This window comes from Mercenaria mercenaria, chromosome 15, assembly GCF_021730395.1.
Source record: "Mercenaria mercenaria strain notata chromosome 15, MADL_Memer_1, whole genome shotgun sequence".
Lineage (NCBI taxonomy): Eukaryota > Metazoa > Mollusca > Bivalvia > Venerida > Veneridae > Mercenaria > Mercenaria mercenaria.
This window is the reverse complement of record NC_069375.1, coordinates 21,645,736-21,670,167: the sequence shown is the minus strand read 5'-3', so window position 1 is coordinate 21,670,167 and position 24,432 is coordinate 21,645,736. Positions and strand designations below refer to the sequence as shown.

Below are 24,432 nucleotides of genomic sequence, written 5' to 3'. Positions count from 1 at the left end.
GACGGACGGATGGACGGACGGACGGAAAGACAACACCAAAACTATATCCCTCCGACTTTCGTCGGGGGATAATAAAATGGGCATCTGTTCACAATAATCATAAACTTAGAACTGAAAACAATAAAACACCGCTGCAGTTGTGGTATGCTGGCGTTATTCAATAGGCGCGTCCCCAGTCCACTGCTATGAGGAATATATTCGACAGCAGACATGGATCTTTGGAAGAAAACAATGTTGACTGGGATTTATCAGATCCAGAAACAATACTAACCATTCCAAATATTGTGAATCCTTTAAATGAGGACAATTTTAGGCTATTGCAAGACAATATAAATGTACTTGGTGAGTCATCATCTTATGGAAAGGACATTTATGTAGAAGTATTCCAATTTATTATGAATGTGGCAGTGTAATAAATAGAATACAACATTTATTATCGAATGTAGTAGCTTCATATCATTTTGCCCTACTTGTTTAATAAATTGAATAATAAATGAGCACTTATGTCAGATCGTCACCCTCTCGATCTATATAGTTACGTGTATATCAACAAATCTAGTTTCCAGCCAATTTTGCACAATTTAATTCTTTGTCATGCTTTTCCTGGAACAACATGAATTCTGCACATCGTCTTGATGAGGTGATCATTTGACCAAAGTTTCATGAGAATTCTAAGGGTAAATCTTTGACCTTGAGCTGTGAACTTGACATTGAACTGACATGACTGACCCATGAACTATGCACATCGTCTTGATGAGGTGATCATTTGACCCACGCTTCATGAAAATCCTTCAAGGGGTTTAGGAGATACAGAATTCAAATCTTTGTCTTCGAGTTGACATGGCTGACTCATGAGTTCTTGATGAGGTGATCATTTGACCCAAGTTTGATGAACATCCTTTAATGGGTTTGAGTGGACATGAAACGGAAGGCTCAAACCTTTGACCCAAAGTTGTGACCTAGACCTTGAGCCGGCATGTCTGACTCACCAGTTCGGCACATGAGGTGGTCATTTGACCCAGGTGTTATAAAATTCCTTCAAGGGGTTTAAAAGATATAGAGCGGACACGAAACGGAAGGTTAAAACCTTTGACCTTGGGTTATGACCTTGGGTTGTGACCTTGACCCCACATGGCTGACTCATAAGTTCTGCACACTGTCTTGGATAGGTGATCATTTGATCCAGGTTTCATATGAATCATTTAAGGGGATTAGGAGATACAGAGCTGACACAAAATGGCTCAAACCTTTGACCCTAAGTTGTGACCTTGACCTTGAGCCAACTTGGCTGACTCATAAGTTCTGCACATTGCCTTAATGAGGTGATCATTTGACCAAAGTTTGATGAAAATCCTTCAATGAGTTTAGGAGAAACAGGGCGGACACAAAATGGAAGGCTCAAACTTTTGTCCTCGAGTTGTGACCTTGACCTTGAGCGGACATGGCTGACTTATGGGTTCTGCATATTGTCTTGATAAGGTGATCATTTGACACAAGTTTCATGATTATCCTTTAAGGGGTTTAGGAGATACAGAGCGGACACGAAATGGAAGGCTCAAACCTTTGACGTGGAGTTGTGACCTTGACCTTGAACCGACATGGCTGACTCATGGGTTCTGCACATCGTCTTGATGAGGTTATCATTTATGCTATATTTGAATTTAATAAATATCATTAGCCTATTTCCCAAGTCCCGCATGTTTTGTTACATTCACAATATTATATTCATAAATAAAGATAACACTTAACACTGAGTATTTTATGTTTTATTGAAACTAACTATTCTTAACTGGAATTAAACCCAAATGTTAATAACTGTAGAGAAACTTTAAGATCTAACAACATACAGGACAATACAAACAAAACCAGGTTTCTAAATGGGGACAGGGCTTTCTCCATAACTGGATAATACAAAATGCAGAGATCTCTGAACTCAATGTGATATGACAGTATGATCTTAAAAGGAAAACAAAGAATAATGAATACAAAATGCCATGTTCAAAATGTTTAATCATTGATGTATAACCTTGGCCTTTTCCCTGACATGCCTAATTTTGAAAAAATGTTAACATAAAAGTATTTGGAGTATTCATTTATTATAAGAAGCTGTGGCATCTAATATTGCATACTAAATGTATCACTTCACTTTTGCAAGATGTATCAACTGTCTTTAGGACATGAGCAAGGTTACTATGAAAACCACCCATGCATGTCACAGTTTTGAAATAAATTGATCTTTGACTCAGTGATCTTGATATATGGCAAGAGATCTGGACAAAAATGAATATCTTATGTCCCCCAAACCCCTGCAGTTATCTTAGCTAGGGTCTTGTTAATATGCGACAGAACAAAAATAATAGTCATCACATTTATGTCAAATATTGTCTGCATAAACAAACACAGTCATGTATTTAATAAACTAAAACACCGTGTGCCAGCTTTGAAAGCAAAAATATTGGTGGAACCAATAGATGCTCCCAAAAATAAATTCTGTTTGTGGAAGAAGGAAAATGTAAAATATATTTAGTGGTTAAATTATAAACAATGCATGAAGGCGAATTTGGAGATGAAAGATTTGTTATAATGGCTTTCAACAGGGTGGTATGTTACAAAGGAAACAAGAGCTTGTAGTACACGAAATGCCTCCCTTGATGCATTCAGTGATTGCACAAGGAACGGAAATATTTTGGTCACTGTACACTGAAGTTCTACAGCTCTTGGTCAATTTGACCTTAACCTTTCACTTATTGACCTCAAAATCAATAGGGATCATATGCCGGTGGTGATCAACCTCCCTATCAACTTTCGTGATCCTATGCCCAAGCATTCTTGAATTGTCATCTGGAAACTATTTAACTGTTCTGTGTCACTGTGACCTTGATCTTTGGCCTACTGATCTCAAAATCAATACAGGTCATCTGCTGGTCGTGACCAGCCTTCATATCAACTTTCATGATCCTAGGCCCAAGCGTTCTCGAGTCATCATCCGGAAACTGTTCTAGGTCACTGTGACCTTGATCTTTGACCTACTCATCTCTAAATCAATAGTGGTCATCTGCTTGTTCTGATCAATCTACCTGTCAACTTTATTGATCCTAGACCAAAGCCTTCTTGAAATATCATCCGGAAACAGATTTGTCTACATACCAACTGGCAGATCGACATCTGCAAAACAATATACCCCTCCTTTGAAGGGGCATAAAAATGAACTAAAAATGCTTTTGAAAAAAGAACAAGACTCATCCATGGGATATGATAAGAGGTGGTAAACAAGAGGGCCATGAAGGCCCTGTATCGCTCACCTGACCTATTGATTTAAAGATATCAACATTAACATTCTGAACAAGTTTCATTAAGATATGGTCATAAATGTGGTCTCTACAGTGTTAACTAGCTTTTCCTTTGATTTGAACCCGTGACCTAGTTTTTGACCCCACATGAACCAGATTCGAACTTGACCTAAAGATCATCAAGATTAACATTCTGATTAAGTTTCGTGAAGATACAGTCATAAATGTGGCATCTAGAGTGTTAACAAGCTTTTCCTTTGATTTGACCTAGTGACCTAGTTTTTGACCCCAACTGACCCAGATTCAAACCAGACCTTAAGACCATCAAGATTAACATTCTGACCAAGATTCATGAAGATATAATCATAAATGTGGCCTCTACAGTGTTAACAAGCTTTTCCTTTGGTATGACCTGGTGACCTAGTTTTTGACCCCCAGATGACGGAATATGTAATTCATCCAAGATTTTATTGAGTGTAACATTTTGACCAAGTTTCATTAAGATAGGTCTAAAATTGTGACCTCTAGAGTGTTAACAAGCTTTTCCTTTGATTTGACCTGGTGACCTAGTTTTGGAACCCAGATGACCCAATATCAAACTCATCCAAGATTTTATTAAGGGTAACATTGTGACCAAGTTTCATTAAGATTGGGCCAAAATTGTGACCTCTAGAGTGTTAACAGTCAAATTGTTGATGACGGACGGACGACGGGTGATAACAAAAGCTCACCTTTGAGCACTTTGTGCTCAGGTGAGCTTAAAAGGCAATTAAATTTATTATTGTATAAAGCTTCAACAACTTCTGTCATGTAGTGTGTGTTATGCTCTGAACAAGAAAATTAAACCAAGGGAAATAACTGATCGAGACATAATTAAACAAGGAAGGATTATGGGTCTTACACACTACACTCCCTCTCAATGTCAAATGAGTAAAATGACCCCAGTTACAACAAACTCCATCAAATAGCATTAGTTTTGCTCTTGATAAGAAAATCAAACTAAGGGAGATAATAAAAAAATAAACCAAGGACGAGTTATGGGTCTTTTGCAATGCACTCTATCATTGTATAAAACTTAATCAACAAATTTCATATAGTTTTTGAGGAATGCTCTCAACAAAAAATAAAACAAAGGGACAAATTAAAACAAGAGGGTCATGATGACCCTGAATCCCTCACCCGAGTGATATGAGCCACTTGTTTAAAATGGCAAAATGATGCTAAAGTATAAGGAAGTAGGTCATATTTATGGTCACTGAAAGACAGTTTTAAGATCGGTGTGTAAAACTGTACATGTCATCCAAATTTCAAGTCTGTATCTTAAAAACAAGAAATTTAAGTAGGTCAAGTTTACAGTCAGGTGTCCCCTAATCACTTGGGATCATCAGGTAATTATAATTAAACAGTCTAGGAAATATGATCTGAAAATTTTCAAAGTATTTATTCCTATATAACTCATATAACAAGTAGCTCTTTTCACGCCAGGGGAATAACTTGAACAATTCTGTTAGACATCCACTAGGCCATGCTTCATACCAAATATCAAAAGCCTATGCCTTGAACTTTCAGACAAGAATTTTTTCCCAATAGAAGTCTATGTACAATTTTGGACCCCAAGGCAGGGCCTCTTTTCACACCTGGGGCATACTTTGAACATTTTTGGTCGAGGACGACAAGGTAATGCAGTTTACAGCAAAAATATTTTTAAATTTTTTTTTCCCTATTCAAGTTTATGTAGAACTTGAGATTCTTTTCACCCCAGGGTTATATTTTGAACAATATTTGATAAAGGATCTCAAGACAATGCTAGATACCAAATATCAAAGGCCTAGGTCTTGTGGTTTTAGACAAGAAGATTTTAAAAGTTTCTTCCTATACAAATCCATGTAAAACTGGCCGGGGCCTCTTCTCACCCCAGGGAATTAATTTGAAGAATCTTTATAGAGGACCATTACATGATGTCACATGCCAAATATAAAAGCTCTACGCCTTGCGGTTTTGGGGAAGAATATTTTTAAAGTTTTTCATTTCGGTTGCCATGGCAACCAGAGTTTTGCATTGAATTCAATTCTTCGAACAATTTTGACAGGGGACCAACCAAGGATCATGTGTAATTCACCCCAGTAGTTTTCAAAATTTTTTTTTTTTGAAAATGTTGACGGATGGATGTCAGACATTGAGCGGTCACAAAAGCTCACCATGAGCAGCCTTTGGCTCAAATTTAATGAAAGAGTTACGGGTTTTACACAGAGCGTTTTCTCTCAAGGTCCTCTTATCATTGTATAATGTTTCAACAAATTCCTATTTATGATTCATAAGATTATAAACTGAAACAAATTTCACATTATTGACCCCTGTGACTCTGACCTTTGACCCAATGGAGGGTCTTCTACCCAAGCAGACCAACCACCATGCAAAATATGAAGTCTCTGTGATGAATGGTTAATAAGATTTTACATACCGAGGGGAAATAGTGTGGGGGCAGACGGGCAGACAGACAGGGCAAAAATAATATGTCTTCCCCAACTCTGAGGGGAGACATAATGTTGTGTTTGAAGAAGTAACAGTAGTTATTTTAAATGATTATCTCCAATATCCATGTTATCAAGTGCAGCAAATATGGTGTACTGTAATCCTGTTATATATGTTATTATAATGAGTAGTCATAACTCAGCACTAACTATAGACAGTTTAGACTCTTAGCCTCTGCACTCCTCCTAAATGACATCCATCAGTATATGAAGTTTGGAGTACTTATTTTAAATAACTTTTACAGAGGTAAACTGCTGACAAAAATTTAAGTATTAAAAATAAGGGGGCCATAACTCAAAAACTGCTATGGACAGTTATGACTCTTATGTACTACACTTCAGTGAGACTTTTGTAAATAAGAAGTTGATTGTCAATAACCTGTAGTTTTAGAAGTTTTACATTGTACAAAAGAATAAAAAAATAAAATAAAATAAAGTGCCAGAACTAAAACAACACAAGACATATAGTTATTTCTGTTGTGCACTGCAATCCAACTCAATGAGATATATATACTTATAGTTTGAAGTCAATTCCTTTCCAACATTTGGTGATATACTATTCCATTGTGGACAAAATGAAAACGCTGTAACTCAGAAATAACAAAGAGATAGTTATGATTCCTCCGCACTGCATTGCCCCCAATGAGATCTATCCACATAGCAGGTTTCAACTCAGTACCTCTTATAGTTTTACAGTTAAACTCTGGTACTGTCAAAATGACAGAATTCCAGATGGATAAGGCAACAACTACATGCTCCCATCAATTCCTGGAGCTTTTCACTTTTCCTCTCTAGTGTTGGTGAACAGTTACAAAGATAACATTTTCTAAACTTTATATATCACATACAATACAAGATATACTTTAAAATTGTTTTTATGGAAATTGCGACTTTTATAATTCTTGAAGTATACAATATTAGTTTATGCCATTCCAAATCCTGGCGAATTTAATATTCCAAAGTCCATGTTCTCTTTGAATTGTTCATAGCTGTTAACTGTTGGAAGCCGTAGGACCACTGAACACGTGTTTGCCTGTGGAAAATTCTTTTCACCACTGTCATAGACAAACTCTATTGATGGGTCTGGTGAAAATCCCAAATAGGGCACGTTGTTGCCTCCAGTCGCAAACACTAACACGTCTTCGAATGTCACTCCAACATTTCGTTCTGTAAAAATACAGCTTGTGAAAATAACCAAAGACAAATTTTAAAGGTACGCTAAATGGATTAATACGTGTAACAAGAGAGCTGCAAAAATAGAAATATCTTTCAAGAGAAAACCTTCAAAATTATTGGCAAATATTCAACTAAGGTATTTGGCTTATACAAGAATGTATTCTAGTTCATTTCACATTAGGGGCCACAAGGCTAAAAGAAAGATACTTCTACTTTTAGCCTTGTTACCCCTAATGTGTGATGAACTGGAACATTTTTGACTTGAGAATCACTAGACATACACCCAATATTTTGGCTTTAGAACTTGTTGACTTCTTTTAACAGTTTTGCTATCTGCAGCCCTTTGACCCCCAAATATGCAATGGAGTTTAGATAAAACCTGGCAAGTTTCACTTAAATCTGGCAACGATTTTTTTCCTTATATAAGTGGTGCTTAATATCGGACCCATTCACAACTGCAGACAGTATGTAACAATTTTCAAATTGGGTCCACCAGACCCATTCACAATTGGTGTAAAAACCTCTAACAAGAGGGTCATGATGACCCTGAAGCGCTCGCCTGAGTATATTGAACCACATGTTTCCAATGGCAAACTGATGCTAAAATATTAGAAGGTAGATCAGTAGGTCACATTTATGGTCACTGAAAGACAGTTTAAACATTGGTGTGCAAAACTGTATATGTCATCCAAATTTCAAGGCTGGATCTTAAAATAGAGTGGTCACAAGCCGAAGTTTACGCACAGACACACAGACGACGTAGACCTACAGACCTAGTTTTTGACTGCAGTTGACCCAGTTTCAAACTTGACCTAGATATCATCAAGATGAATATTCAGACCAACTTTCATACAGATCCCATGAAAAATATCGCCTCTACAGAGGTCACAAGATTTTTCTATTATTTGACCTACTGAACTATTTTTTGATGGCACGTGACCCGGTTTCGAACTTGAACTAGATATCAAGGTAAACATTCTGACCAATTTTCATGAAGATCCATTGAAAAATATGGCCTCTAGGGAGGTCACAAGGTTTTTCTATTTTTAGACCTACTGACCTAGCTTTTGAGTGGTTAAGGTCACTGACTTCAAATCACTTGCCCCTCATCGATGTGGGTTCCAGCCTCATTTTGAATTCTTCATGTGAGGAAGCCATCCAGCTGGCTTACGGAAGGTCGGTGGTTCTACCCAGGTGCCCACTCGTGATGAAATTATGCATTCCATCATTAAACATTTTGATTCACAAAGTATTACAACAGGGAAAAAATTCACAATTTTGAGAGAAATAATGCTAATTTTTACAATTTTTCCAGTACTGGATCCATTTTTTAACAATTTTGAGAAAAAAATCACTGTATGGTCTGGATTACTAGTGCAGTCAAACTTGGTCAAACAGATGGATTAACAATACATGTAAATAATATATCTCCCTAGGTACACAACAGAGAATGCATACATGACATTATAGCTATATACCCTCTATATCAAGCAGATAATCTCTCCAGTATGCAATGGTGCGTTCTTCCTCTCTCCTTTTGTTGCTTCCTATTTCTGAGTATTCAATTTTACTGAAGACAGCTTCCACCTGGTCTGCTGTCAAATTTGTTGTCTGACCTTGGCAGAAAACCTCACTGAATTGTGTACTGTGCTCTTTCATCAGGTCTAAAAGACCAAATGTCTGAAGACCTTGCCTCAGTCTGCAATAAAGACATTCCATCTACATATTCAACTGCCCCTCACTGGTACATTTGTCACAAATAAGGGGCAATAATTCAAATGTTTGCAGTCTTAAGGATGTACGAGCGTTTTTTCAGGATATCCGCCATTTTGAACAATGTTTCTCCGAATAGTGCTTTCTAACAAAAGTTTTGCCAAAAATTAATGATAGATAATTAAAATATGGCTAATAATGTACCATTTAAGCAAATAAATTTTACTTTTTGCGAAATTTTTTTTTTTAACCCTTATTTTTGGCAGGTATTTGCCTAAAATTGACGTAAGATTTACAATGGGGTAGGGTTAAGTAATGTCAAATATCTATTAAAGTAGATTAGATTTGGTTTTGAAATTTTCCTGACTGATACATATAATAATGAACTATAACTGAAATAAAAGTTTTCAAGATAGCACATTATATTATCTAGAAAACATATATCAAAACAAAAAGAACAAAAAATATCAAAATTCACCAATTTTTAACTGGTTTTTCTCAATAAATCTCTTAGATGCACGGTGACCCCAACTTTTTTTCTTTCCATTTTCAAGCATTTTTGTGGTTCATTAAAGCTGCAAAATATTTTGAAAATCTTAACGTCAGAATTTTTTTGTAGATGTAAATACGTTTTTTCCATTGACAATAAAGTGGGTGGGGTAATTATGTCAATATGTGCAAATGAAAGAGAATTGTTAGTGACATTTATGCTTATATAATACTGGCATCACCTTGTATTCATATTAACCTGTAACACCTGAAATCCCTATAACATTAAGTGGGATATTATATGTTTCATAAAGTATCATCATTTTTCTAATTTTACAAAATTTCAGAAATGCTTAAGCAGTGGGTGAAGAAAATGCCCTATAAAATTAAAACGAGTCCGGTGACCTATGTTTTTTCTTCTCTTGTTTGTCTTGGAAACAAATGTTCTTCAAGTTCACAAATTAAAGTATGAAAAAATTCTTTACGTTAGAAAAAATTCGCTCCTACATCCTTAAGTGGGGAATATAGCCTAAACTAACATTTTATGATAATTCTTTATGAAGTATTCAGTATTCTAGGCCATACACTATAAGCTGGCATCACAAACAAAAAATCTACTACTTTGGCTATTTCAAGGACCATAACTCTGTAATAAGCTCTAAAATTCTCAAGAAAAATGCAAAGTGCGCAAGTTCACAGCATGACAAAGACTCAAGCAATGTTTCATAAATTTACATCAAATACTTTTTGAGCTAGGCACATTATTAAGTGAAAATGTGCATTTTTGACTGTTTTATGGGCCATAAGTTTAAAAATAGGGGGTGGAGTCTGTCTAAAAATAAGAGGTGCGCAAATTTATATCATGATAAAGACTTATCCATTTATGTCATATACTCTTTGAGCTAGGTGCATCACAAGGTGAAAATGTGCATTTTTAACTATTTCTGGGGCAATAACTGTAGAAATAGGGGACGGAGGCAGGCAAAAAATAGGAGGTGAGCAAGTTCATATTATGATAAAGACTCATGCAAGGTTTCATTCATTTATATGAAATACTTTTTTGAGTTAGATACGTCCCAAGGTAAAAATGTGCATTTTTAACTATTTCAGAGGCCATAACTCTGAAAATAGGGGGCGGACCCAGATAAAAAAAATAGGAGGTGCACAAGTTCCTATCATGATAAAGACTCATGCAAGGTTTCATCAATTAAATCAAATACTTTTTGAGCTTGGCGCGTCACGAACTTCGGACAGACAAGACCAAATCTATATGCCCCCACCACTCACAATAAAAGACAATTATATAGACATATACAGATACATAGATTGGATCATTTTTATTTACAGTGAAAAACAGAGTACTGCTTAAGTATTCTCTTGCCCTAAATGTAAGCAAAGTGGTTTCGGCTACTACAAGCTATTGTGATTCAGCATTGTCTTGAATAGTTAATCTATTTTTTTATAAATAATTTTGCACAAAAGGTCAATAAACTTAACTAATAAATCAAGATTTCATAGATACTGGCTACTATTTGATTTTAAAGTAAGCTAACTTATCAACCCTAACATTACATGTACTTGCTTGCTCAATATAACATCTTTAAGGATAATGTGTGTGTGTGTTCAGGTTTAACATCTTTTTCAACAATTTTTCAGTCAAGATTGCAAGTTAATTGTAATGTACAAGTTTATGAAATTTATAAAAGATCTAGAACATACTGTTGAATAGCTGGAAGATTCCTCCCAATAACAATAAACCTGACTACATCATCTACCAGTTTGTTTCTTGAATTTTCACTAAAGGATATCACTGGTTTGTAGCAACCAGCTGACTCAAATAATACATAATTCTCATCCAGCATTTCTTGAATAGCATCACAGGAGGTGGCTTCAAGGAGCTAGTAAAAAAGAAAGAAAACAAAATTTAGATTGCGAAGTGTTATTACCTTATATCTGTCTCTTATTTTCTAGTTTATCTGAAAGTATTTGTCCCCTTTTAATACCATACAAATGTGCAACAATGTGTAATATTGTGCAATTCATACAGCAGGATATTTATCAAAATTTTAAACCAGTCTCAATATTCCATAATAAAAACCAAGACTATTCTAGGCAAATACCCTGACCTATAATAGCTCATATGGAAGCTACATTGTCTTCAGAGTCTCAGTGGGCAATTACTAAAAACTTGATCTGCATTCTTTCAAAACAAAACAAGATGTTCATGATGACCCTGAATCGCTCACCTGAGTAATGTGAGCCACATGTTCAAATGGCAAACTGTCACTACAATATTAGAAAGTAGGTTAGTAGGTCATATTCATATTACAGTTACAGCCCAGGTTGTCCTAAAGCTTGTGTGGACAAGTGAAATTTGACTAGAATTTACTATATAACTATCATACGGACAAGTACAAAATAGCAGTTGACAAAAAAGGACAAGCAAGTCAAAATCAGATTTCGCCGCCCCTACTTTTTGGGGGTGTTTTAGTGTTAACAGAGAGATTCTCGCGCTCATGTGCTGTTATAACATCTTTTTATACATGCGCGTTACGTGGTAAACCATAAACATATTACGGCACCAAAACAAATAATTCAAAAGGAAATGATGTCAGCGTGAAAAAACAACGTAGACATGGAAATTCAATGATGCTGAGGGACGCATAATAAGTGTTGATATTTAGATAAAATTTTTTTTATTTCATTATAATATCTAAACAAGAGGGCCATGATGGCCCTATATCGCTCACCTGTTATCATTGCACTTGAGGACAAGAAGGTCCTCAGAAAAAATATCTAAGTCCAAAGGACAGTAACAACAAAGGGAAGAAATTTAACCAAAAAGAAAAAAAAATTCTTACAAGGTACAGATATGTCAAAATACACCTAAAAATTGGAGGTACCATCCATGTTGTATCACAGAAATGTGGTCTCGGTTCTTCCCTATACTATATAATAATAAAAAAGTTACTAAATATAAGCTATTTATAGTAACGTAAAAGGAAAGTAATTAAAAAAAAAAAACTATTGTAAGTGAACAAAAGAAGGATCTGCCAAATAAATCTGTTGACATAAATGAAATTTCAGATCAGTATCTTCATTAGTTACGGAGATATACCCATTTTAATTTGAAATAAAGGGAGGTAATTTGACATAAAATCAGTCCATAGTTATCTATCCTGATTGGCTCCATCCAACTAATGACAATAATGAAATTTCAAATAAGTCCTATAAGTACTTACTGATATAAATCCATTTTGATTACAATCAGGGGAGGTAATCAGATATAAAAATAACTCTGAACCTACGCTTGGATCTGATTTGTCATGGAATCCAAGAATTATTGTTGTCGAAGTAATTTTGGAAGTTTGTATCCAATAAAACCATAAATGAAGTCTCTATATGGCTGCAAAAGCCAAAATAGCCAATTTTGGACCTTTAAGGGGCCATAACTCTGGAACCCATAAAGAAATCTGGCAAGTTCAAGAAAAGAACCAAGATCTTGTGGTGATACAAGTTGTGTGCAAGTTTGGTTAAAATCGAATCATAAATGAAGCTGCTATTGTGCAGACAAGGTCAAAATAGCTAATTTTGGCCCTTTCAGGGGCCATAACCCTGGAACCCATCATGGGATCTGGGTGGTTCAACTAAGGAATCAAGATCTTATGGTGACACAAGTTTTATGCAAGGTTGATTAAATTCAAATCATAAATGAAGATGTTATTGTGCAGACAATGTCAAAATAGCTAATTCTGGCCTTTTCAGGGGCCATAACTCTGGAACCCCTACTGGAATCTCGCCAGTTCAAGAAAGGAACCAGGATCTTATTGTGTTACAAGTTGTGTGCAAGTTTGGTTAAAATAAAATCATAAATGAAGCTGCTATTGTGCAGATAAGGTCAAAATAGCTAATTCTGGCCCTTTCAGGGGCCATAACTCTGGAACCCATAAAGGAATCTCGCCAGTTCAAGACAGGAAACAAGATGTTATGGTGATACAAGTTGTGTGACAGTTTGGTAAAAATCAAATCATAAATAAAGCTGCTATTGTGCAGACAAGGTCAAAATAGCTAATTTTGGCCCTTTCAGGGGCCATAACTCTGGAACCCGTAATGGGATCTGGCCAGTTCAAGAAAGGAATCAAGATCTTATGGTGATACAAGTTGTGTGCAAGTTTGGTTAAAATAAAATCATAAATGAAGCTGTTATCGTGCAGACAAAAAATTGTTAACGGACGCCCGCACGGACGGACTGACAACGGACGCACGGATGAAGGGTGATCACAAAAGCTCACCTTGTCACTATGTGACAGGTGAGCTAAAAATGTATGAAAAGTTTCATAGCTACAGCTTTTGTAGTTTTCAAGAAAAAAAAAACAACAATTGCTCCAGACTAGCTCTGACAGTCTTGAGAAAATTCGACTAGAATATGTTTAGTAGATTTTTTTCAAAATTAAGATGAGCTTAATATTAACAGATTAGCATTTACCACTAAATCTTAGCACAAGATTCTTCAAGATGAAAGAAACTACTATGAAAATAAAGGAAAATTACTATAAAGATTCGTCTCAATTCGGTGACAACATCAACATATTTTCTATCATATGTAATACTATGTCAACACATCACTGGCTAAATTATACAACTGTAGCCTTTTAGAATTCACTGACATGTATTATTATTTCCCACGTGCAAAATGTGCATATGTGAAAACAATATACACATGATCAAATGGGATTTATTTATTTACTGTAGTAGCAATATCGGGTTTCGGCCCCAGTTCTAGCAATCTTCTAGCAAATGAAGCTGCTGTTTTTAAATTTTTTAATTTAAAGAACAAGTTCTGTGCTGTACGTAGTGTCAGTATCAGATGAACAGGCTGGAGCTTGCAGTGAGTGAAATATGCAACCATCTGTAATACGAACAACATGTATATACAGTGTCTCTATGCAAATTATTCATTAGTTGCCGTAAGTTCTGTTTAGCAGGTGCAACCAGTATTTTAACCATCACATATTAATAAGAAATTGAAAAGTGGGATTATTTCAGAAGGGTTTGACTGAATTACAGTTAAAGATTGATCATATGTGGGGGCATAGGATGAGAAAAATACTAAAGTTCTCTATGCTTCTGAGCCATCCAAACATAGACATTATAATGAAAATGATCTCGAACAAAATGAATTGCCAGAGTGGGCCCGGATGCTTAAACCACTGATGCCTCAGCAAAAGGTGTTTCTCAGTAACTGGTCAGCTGGCAACTGAGAAATGGCCAGAAACCATTCGTTATTCTACTTTGATCATATAATAAACCTTAATACTCAAAGTCAACTCATGTGCAATTTTATCTGTAAGATTAGGCCAGCAATGCTTAAATTGCTTTTAATGAAACACGATACTTAATTTAAACAGATAAAGTTAAATACAACCTTTTAACTGAAAAAAAGGAGAAAAACTAAACTTTTGATTATAAGCTTTACCCTGTCATGTTTAAGGCATCTTTGTTCATGTTTTATTTCTAAATAGATATCTATACTTATTAATCCTGACAGTTAAAACTGTCCCTTCAGTGATTCCAACAACACATATAACTCGGTATACCTCACATAATCTTTTCTGATCTTGTAATGTTGCTTTAGGAAGCTCCTTCCTAGTCTGTTCCATGGTCAATCCTACAATATACTCTTTACAGATCTCTATCAGCTGCTGGGCCTGCAAGTGACAAGTTCAAAGCTCAGACAAGTGAGTAGATAAAATTGAACTGCACCATGAGAAAACCAACATAGTGCATTTGCGAACAGCATGGATCCAGACCGATCCATGCTGTTTGCTTTCAAAGCCTATTGCAATTAGAGAAACCATTAGCATACAGCATGGATCCTGACCTGACTGCTAGGATGCGCAGGCTGGTCTTGATCCATGCTGGTCGCAAATGCGGCTCAAATATGCATATGCATAAGTCCAATTACATATGAAACATGGAAAGAACTTTTTTCTGTTCAACACTTGTATTAACTAAGACAAAACTGAAAAAGTTTCGGAAAAAGCAATAAAAAACAGATACCTTACACATGTATAATCATACACTGCATTATTCCTATTGACTTCTTTATATAGTTATATAGATTCAGTATGCCCCTATATCCATTGTGTTAAGCATCAGTTATTATAAAGTTAGAATTATCATGCATGTATATTTTTTATGTCATGCATGTATAATTCTTTATGTAAGTCAAATATGTATATACTTTCTTCAAAGCTTTCCTGCTTGTATTCTTCCTTTTGTTTTTTAACCCCAAGAAATAATCAAAATATTGTTTTACATGATACTAACCTCAGCAATTTCTTGTTTAGTATCAACCACTAACAATGGTACACTGAGAAGAATAGATCTAAATTTGTCTGTAGCCTCGGCAAACTTGCCAGCTGTTGTAAGATTATACGCCACTTGTAACTGTTGTACCAAGTTGTTCAGTTTGAGGCCCACAGCTAAAACACCATTTCTACCACCTGCCTCCTTCCTGTAACATACATCATATTGTTCTGGTTTCAATGTTTGAATGAAGATACACAAACAGCTGACAATAAGTCAAATGTTTTTGTAAATGGGCATGAAGACATACTAGCTACACTGTCTACTAATGATGAACTATTTTAGCAACAGGCACTTGTATATAGTCTCAAACCCGACAAGTTGATAGTTTTCTTTATGTGTAGTCTGTACACATTCCTTACAACAAACACGGACATAAATGTATTTTTTGGTGTTCTTTGTACATATTTTGTGTCATTTTTTCGAGTCACACCGACACAGATAGCATTTAGAGTTTTGATATTGGAGGACAACCACAAATACCCATCAAGATATTATTTTGATCATGCTTGATGGCTATGCAAGGACTGAATGTATTATACCAGGTGAGACAAACTCACAACAGTGTGGGGCAAGTGATTTTAAGCCAACAATCGCAACAACCTGGCCAAATAGGCTTCCAAACCAGGAAAGATTAAGAACAAGAGCTGTCACTAATGGTGACAAATGCCCCCGCAGCACCTTGACCTTTGACCTGGTGACCCCAATATCAGTAAGGGTCGTGTACTCAAGTACTATCAGCATGTGAAGTTTGAAGGTCCTGGGTGCAGTAGTTCGCGAGTAAAGTGCCTTCATGCAAAAAGTTAACGTTGTGACGAACGAACGGACAGACAGTTGAAAACTAGAAGGGAGGCATAAAAAGGGAAAATGTTTCAATGTTATGAACATAAAAAAAGCATACCATTTTCTATGTTATGAACACAAAGGACCATAACAAGTTTCTCTGTAAGAAACACAAAAAGAGCATACCAGTTTCTATGTGGATATCCAAAGAGAGGCTATAAAGATGGTAACCCTTGGTAACATGTCCTACTTCTACTGTATGTCTGTAGGAAAAGTTGTTTGTATTCTTCAAAGTTCACCACGCCCACTTGGTCATGTAACAACTACAAAAGAAGACAATGCAAATGGTAGATGACTGTCAAACACATTATAAACTGGTTATCATAAATAACATTTGCTTACAGCATATTCTTTATTTACTCAACCATTACACATTTTGTATAAAGAAAGTAAGTGGATGAAATTGCTGAAGTCATGCCTTCATTTTAATAGCAAGTATATATGGTAAAATACTGTACTGTGATTTTCTCGTCAAAGTAAGGAGACTTTGCCTCAGATACAAAGCTTTCTATTTACCTTTACACTGCTAAATTTCTAAAATAGACTGGTCTAACATTCAATTTGGTCAGTACCACTTACTATTATAACGGGGTGTTCACTGAAAATCTACCGACTTAATAGCAATTAGTGCAGACAAATAACAGCCTGACTATTATTGGTCTGCACTGGTTGCAAAGACAGAATCACTTGCTGCCAGCAGGCTAAAAGTTTATTACATGACAGGGATAAGCACTGAATAAACAACAGGAGAAGGAACTCACCCTCATGGCAGTCTCGTATGATCCTGCCAACACATGATCCACTGGTAACTGTGAGTTGTTGCATCATACCTGAAATAATGAATAGCACATAGAGGATTCAGTGTTCTAGCTATGCCGTTCATACCAATGCAATTTAAGACAAAGATATTCCTAAATATACAGTACAGCAGAAAAACGAATACAGACTCTTTTAGTAAATTGCTTTAAAGCAGTAAGTGTCTTCATTAATTAATTTAATGTAGATACTGTATTCAGTGTGACCTTGACCTTTGATCAAGTGACCTCAAAATAAATAGGGGTCATCTACTCTGCATGTCCAATCATCCTATTAAGTTTCAACATTCTAGGTCAAGTGGTTCTCAAGTTATTCTCCAGAAATGATTTTACATGACCAGGCCCCTGTGACCTTGACCTTTAATAGACTGACCCCAAAATCAATAGGGATCATCTACTCTGCATGTTCAATCACCCTATGAAGTTTCAATATTCTGGGTCAAGTGGTTCTCAAGATACTGATCGGAAATTGTTTTCCATGTTCAGGCTCCTGTGACCTTAACCTTTAACAGAGTGACCCCAAAATCGATAGGGGTCATCTACTCTGAATGTTCAATCATCCTCTGAAGTTTCAACATTCTGGATCAAGAGGTTCTGAAGTTATTGATCAGAAATGGTTATCAATGTTCAGGCCCCTGTGACCTTGACCTTTAACAGAGTGACCCCAAAAACAATAGGGGTCATTTATTCTGTATGAACAATCATCCTATGAAGTTTCAACATTCTGGGTCAAGTGGTTCTCAAGTTACTGACTGGAAATGGTTTTCAATGTTCAGGCCCCTGTGACCTTGACCTTTAACGGAGTGACTCCAAAATCAATAGGGGTCATCTACTTTGCATGTACAATCATCCTATGAAGTTTCATCATTCTGGGTCAAGTGGTACTCAAGTTACTGATCAGAAATGGTTTTCAATGTTCAGGCCCCTGTGACCTTGACCTTTGATGGAGTGACCCTAAAAACAATAGAGGTCATCTACTCTACATGACCAATCATCCTATGAAGTTTCAACATTCTGGGTCAAGTGATTCTCTAGTTATTGATCGGAAATTGTTTTCAATGTTCAGGCCCCTGTGACCTTGACCTTTGACGGAGTGACTCCAAAATCAATAGGGGTCATCTACTCTTCATGACCAATCATCCTATGAAGTTTCAACATTCTGGGTCAAGTGGTTCTCTAGTTATTGATCGGAAATGGTTTTCAATTTTCAGGCCCCTGTGACCTTGACCTTTGACAGAGTGACCCCAAAAACAACAGGGATCATCTACTCTTCATGACCAATCATCCTATGAAGTTTCAACATTCTGGGTCAAGTGGTTCTCTAGTTATTGATCGGAAATGGTTTTCAATGTTCAGGCCCCTGTGACCTTGACCTTTGACGGAGTAACCCCAAAATCAATAGGGGTCATCTACTCTTCATGACCAATCATCCTATGAAGTTTCAACATTCTGGGTCAAGTGGTTCTCTAGTTATTGATCGGAAATGGTTTTCAATTTTCAGGCCCCTGTGACCTTGACCTTTGACAGAGTGACCCCAAAAACAATAGGGATCATCTACTCTTCATGACCAATCATCCTATGAAGTTTCAACATTCTGGGTCAAGTGGTTCTCTAGTTATTGATCGGAAATGGTTTTCAATGTTCAGGCCCCTGTGACCTTGACCTTTGACGGAGTGACCCCAAAATCAATAGGGGTCATCTACTCTTCATGACCGATCATCCTATGAAGGTCAAGTGGTTCTCTAGTTATTGATCTGAAATGGTTTTCAATGTTTAGGCTCCTGTGACCTTGACCTTTAATGGAGTGACTCCAAAATCAATAGGGGTCATCTACTTTGCATGTACAATCATCCTATGAAATTTCAACATTCTGGGTCAAGTGGTACTCAAGTTACTGATCAGAAATGGTTTTCAATGTTCAGGCCCCTGTGACCTTGACCTTTGACGGAGTAACCCCAAAATCAATAGGGGTCATCTACTCTTCATGACCAATCATCCTATGAAGTTTCAACATTCTGGGTCAAGTGGTTCTCTAGTTATTGATTGGAAATTGTTTTCAATATTCAGGCCCCTGTGACCTTGACCTTTGATGGAGTGACCCCAAAATCAATAGGGGTCATCTACTCTTCATGACCAATCATCCTATGAAGTTTCAACATTCTGGGTCAAGTGGTTCTCTAGTTATTAATCGGAAATGGTTTTCAATTTTCAGGCCCCTGTGACCTTGACCTTTGACGGAGTAACCCCAAAAACAATAGGGGTCATCTACTCTTCATGACCAATCATCCTATGAAGTTTCAACATTCTGGGTCAAGTGGTTCTCTAGTTATTGATCGGAAATGGTTTTCAATGTTCAGGCCCCTGTGACCTTGACCTTTGACGGAGTGACCCCAAAATCAATAGAGGTCATCTACTCTTCATGACCAATCATCCTATGAAGGTCAAGTGGTTCTCTAGTTATTGATCTGAAATGGTTTTCAATGTTCAGGCCCCTGTGACCTTGACCTTTGACGGAGTGACCCAAAAAACAATAGGGGTCGTCTACTCCAGCAGCCCCACAACCCTATGAAGTTTGAAGGTTCTAGGTCAAATGGTTCTCCAGTTATTGCTTGGAAATGAAGTGTGACGTACAGACGGACAGGGCAAAAACAATATGTCTCCCCCAGAGGTGGGGGGAGACATAATTACTGAAACATACAGTTACAAATGGCAATTACTGAAAATTACAGAAACATACAGTTTCAAATGGCAATTACTGAAACATACAGTTACACATTTATAAGAAATGAAAACTTCGATTTTCATAAGTATAGTACGGTTTTTTTATAATGAAAACATTCAGTTGATAACATTTATAGACACACCCACACTTTATGACCTTTACAAATACTTTAGGTTCTTTGAAGATTTGTACAAAATGTTTTAATAGCACTATATTTCAATGTCTTTAAGGCTGTTCTGGAGCCAAAATCTGTCCCCATTCCCCTCTCTAAAAGAATGTTTTCGCCATTTTGAACAAAAAGTGTTTTTTGAACATCTTCCAACCAAAACTCTTCAAAAATAATGAAATTTTCCCCTCCGAATGGGCCTGATTTCAATAGGCATAAGGATAACTTCTATAAAATATTCTGTCAATCTCCTACAACATTCTAATCAGCTCCATACTACAGACATGACTCCCTCATCATAAATAAAACATGCAAACTTCTCACTTTTAAATAATTAGACCAATCTGCAATAAATTATTTATTTGGGTTTTACGGCGCACCAACACAGTATAGGTTATATGGCGCCAAACAGGACTACAAATTTTGGTTCCACATCTCATTTACATAGAAATAAAAACATGAGGTACCAATCTGCAATAAAACTATGTAAAATAGAAGTAATGAAAATTGCTAATTTCTGGGAACATTATTCGCTAATTTCACATGTAAGAACAATCCTTTCGTGAAAAGTAACAAAATCAAATCAGAAAGAGTTCTAAATGAAGAAGAAATTTCATTTACAAAGACCAGGGCACATATTGACCAATATTCAGGCTGTTTAAGTCAGACTTTGCAGTGCCAAATATTTCAATTCTCAATAACTTTACTCGCAACCTCTACAAGACTTAAGGTAATGAACCTGTAATGACATTCCTCAATTTTCGCGTGATAACGTGTTCTCCTTAAGCTTTTTCAGCCTTCTCCATCTGCTAATGTAGTTCATATCAACAACCAGCTGGGATATGCCGAAATCGCAATAGAGGCAAACTAAATTGTACAGAACCTGCCATATGTCATTATGTGTCCATTACTCAAGATTCCAGAAGTCTGAGTCTAGATCTCAGACTTAATTAATGAAAACAGACCCTGATGTTGTTGCAGAAGTCTTTGCCTTGTAATATTATTTAGGTATCTGTGTGCTGAAACTGTTATTTTTTTGCCTGTCTTGTACAAAAAATTTCTAAAGCTTACCATGTTTACTGATGAGTGCTACATGAGACATATCATTGGACCAGATAACACTCTTCACCTTGGATATCTTCACACTTGCCAGACTCCTGTAGTTAAATAGAAAACATTCATCATCAGACCTTAATATCACCAAACTTTCACATGTATGTATGTATGTATACCAGATTTATATAGCGCCCTTTTCATGATAAACATGGTCAAAGGCGCTTTACATATAGCAAACGCAGCCACACGGCGCGAAATTAAATTTTGTGGTTTTTACCAATATGGCTATTTCAGGAATAAGGTCAGTAATTCGGTCGAAAATGTGCTTCCGTGGTGTAGTCGAAAGAAGTCCATAATAAATAGATCCTAATTTTCCCATTTTTTGCGCAAATTCGTGTAGAACGAGTGCTTTAATCACCATTTTTCACTACTAGAATACATTCTGCATGAAATAAGACGGTTTTCATGTTCATACAACCCACATGGCAAGTTTTGCAGATCGAAACCGGAAGTAGGTGTTTATTGCGCGGACGAGAGCAAATATGCGCCATTTTTAGGGTAGCAGACCACAACTGACTGGCATTTCACTAGGAACTACATAACCCCCTATTTTCTTTTCATTTTTTCGTTAATATGTGATAGAACTTCCATGAAAAATAGGTGTAGGAAAAAGTGATGTTCTCTAAAGACACATAAAAACGACCTGAAGTTGTCGTTTTTTATATGAAACAAAGAAGGATTTGAATTACTGACCTTTAACCTTCATGGGGATACGAATTTGTGGATGTCAAATTGTGAACATAAAATAAAATGGAAATTTTACTTGCTTGTTGGAATTTAATTTCGTGGATGGACTCAATCAAGAAATCCACGAAAAAGTAGTCCCCCAAGAAAATTAATGATTTTCGCAGTATCTAGCTCTAGTGGCATTCAAACTACTTCTGCATGTATTCTTATTGTGACATGACAAATAATTCACCATCCCCTTTCCAATATCTTACATTCTCGGTCTCTGCAAAAAACAGCCCCATTATAATTACTAAATGAAATGTTATACATAATTTAGTACCTTAAATTCCACTCTCAAAATGTAAACAACAAGATTATTGACAGCGTGACTCTCGTGTTACTGTAATTAACTTCATCATTAGAATATTGTTTTTCATTATGTATTAAAGAAATTAATTGCTTCTTCCAGTATCAAATTTTCACTTCTACTAGTCTTACGCACGTAAAGCAAAAACTTCACTGTAATTACGAAATCAATATCATGCTGGGCAGGATTGATTCTGCCTTCACTGTCAGTGTAGATCATGATCAGCCTGCACATCCATGCAGTCTGATCAAGATCTGCACTGTTTCCTATTTTGATTAGCACCCCTTAAGCAGTTAATGGTACTATCCAAATTGTAAGATGGACACATTCATTACAGAAATTTAGCAGGGTAAGGGTTAATGGGGAACTAATTTCCATGGATTTTGTTGTTACGTCAATGCAGGAAATCAAATTCCACTGGAAAAAAATATTTCCCACTCATTTTATCTTAAACAGATAAAAATCCACAAATTAATATCCCCACAAAATATTTACTGCAAAATCACTAATATTCGTGGGGGCAAAAATTCCTTGATGAAATTAAATCCCAACCTACATGTTAAACTCACATTAAGGTAGTTCTGCACATTCGGATCAAAATTTTTACTAAAATGTAGAATTTGATTAAACCCCGATTTTTCAAAACTTCAGATTATACCTAGAAAATTCAGCAAATAAAATAGGGTCGTGTGCTTGAATTTTTTGCTAGACTGATTTGAAAAAGTTCTAATAATGGGAGTCTATGGGAAAATCGCAATTTTCATAACATTTTTGCAAATATAGGGTAAACTGATCTTAAGTCGGACGCGATCGAGAGTCGGACGATTTTGACGGTCATTTTCATCTTAATATCGCTATAAGACCGCAAATAGCTTTTCAACAGCCAAAAAATAAACATCTCATTTGTTATGAGTTGCCTTTCTTTGTTACATGACACACTTCTGCTCTTTGCCTCAATGCAGAACGTAAACAGTACAAATCGCGGGATTTTTAAAAATCAATTCAGATGAAAATCAAGTTTCATTTGACTTTAACCTCGTTTATTTTCTGCCAGGAAGCATAACAGACACCTAACATGCAGCAAATAGACAGACATGGCATCAATACAAAGGAATAAATAATTCTTTCATCATACTACTTTGTTTTTCACAGGCTGTAGGCCCTAAAATGAAAGCTAGCAAATCGATTTAGACTCGGACAGAGAAAATATGCAATTTGATATAGAGACGGACAGTGTCCGACTCATTATCAACATCATATTCAAATCACATCTTTCTTTTGTAGTTATTTTATGTAGATAACTTTCATAATTAGCACTAATTTTCTAATTTGCAAACACGAATAGAAGAATAAAAAATAAATTACAGATCTACGTATATGTTACCATTTCCTTGAGGCCATACCAAATTGATTAGTAGTTCTTCGGAAAATTTTCAAAAAAAATAGGAGCGAGCGAGTGAAATTTTTTTTTTTTTTTTTTTTCTCAATTTTGATTTTTTCAGAGGCGGGTAGCTTTTACATGGAGCGAGCGGGTATTTTTTTTTTTTTTTTTGTAGTTATGATTATACATGAAATTAACATTTACAGTGTGACTAAGACAGTAGATAGCTTTTCTGTATGTTTTAAAGACTACATGAATGGTTTTGCAAATAAATTCTTGCTAAAACTCACTGAATCATTTCGTTTTTATTTTGTATTTATAATTACTGAGGGATGAGTGTCTTATTTTTAATTTTGATTGTTCTACATTAATCTGAAGGCGTGCCCATTTAACGGCAGAGGATGAGGAATATTTAAGACAAAACAGGCACCCAAGTGGAATAACATATCTTCTGAAACCCAGTTAGATGGCTTCGACACATGAGCAACTTTGTGCCCCTAGTGAAACTCCAAACAGTAGAAGTGAGGGGAAAGTAATAAATCACTTGACCAATGAGACCAAACGGAGTTGGGCACACAAATGCTTCGACATTGCTCGAATCCATTGGAATAATTTCTTAACAGATAAGCTTAGCTTTTAAAAGTTTTTGTGGTAGAGGTTCATTTCAGTCAAAAATGATAACAGACGGACAAAAAATGATCCCAGTATGGCCACTCTTTAAAAGTGTTATTTGTTGTGCTTTGACTGACCAAGAAATTTTGAGTTGGGAAGGTCTGTTTTTCAGA

At 36.0% G+C, this 24,432-nt stretch overlaps 1 protein-coding gene across 1 annotated transcript in view; it reads right to left on the bottom strand.

Annotated features, from left to right (window-relative positions):
* Positions 1-1,750: 1,750 nt before the first annotated feature.
* LOC123548012 (G2/M phase-specific E3 ubiquitin-protein ligase-like) overlaps positions 1,751-24,432 on the bottom strand; it is a 28,880-nt gene continuing 6,198 nt past the window's right edge. Inside the window, exons 2-9 of the mRNA XM_053524759.1 lie at positions 21,186-21,271; positions 17,173-17,241; positions 16,538-16,674; positions 15,530-15,716; positions 14,797-14,907; positions 10,919-11,097; positions 8,476-8,696; positions 1,751-6,988 (exon numbers count right to left, since the gene is read on the bottom strand). Coding sequence (XP_053380734.1) covers positions 6,744-6,988; positions 8,476-8,696; positions 10,919-11,097; positions 14,797-14,859 — 708 coding nt within the window. The 5' untranslated portion in view covers positions 14,860-14,907; positions 15,530-15,716; positions 16,538-16,674; positions 17,173-17,241; positions 21,186-21,271 and the 3' untranslated portion in view covers positions 1,751-6,743. The remainder of the gene's footprint in view (positions 6,989-8,475; positions 8,697-10,918; positions 11,098-14,796; positions 14,908-15,529; positions 15,717-16,537; positions 16,675-17,172; positions 17,242-21,185; positions 21,272-24,432) is intronic.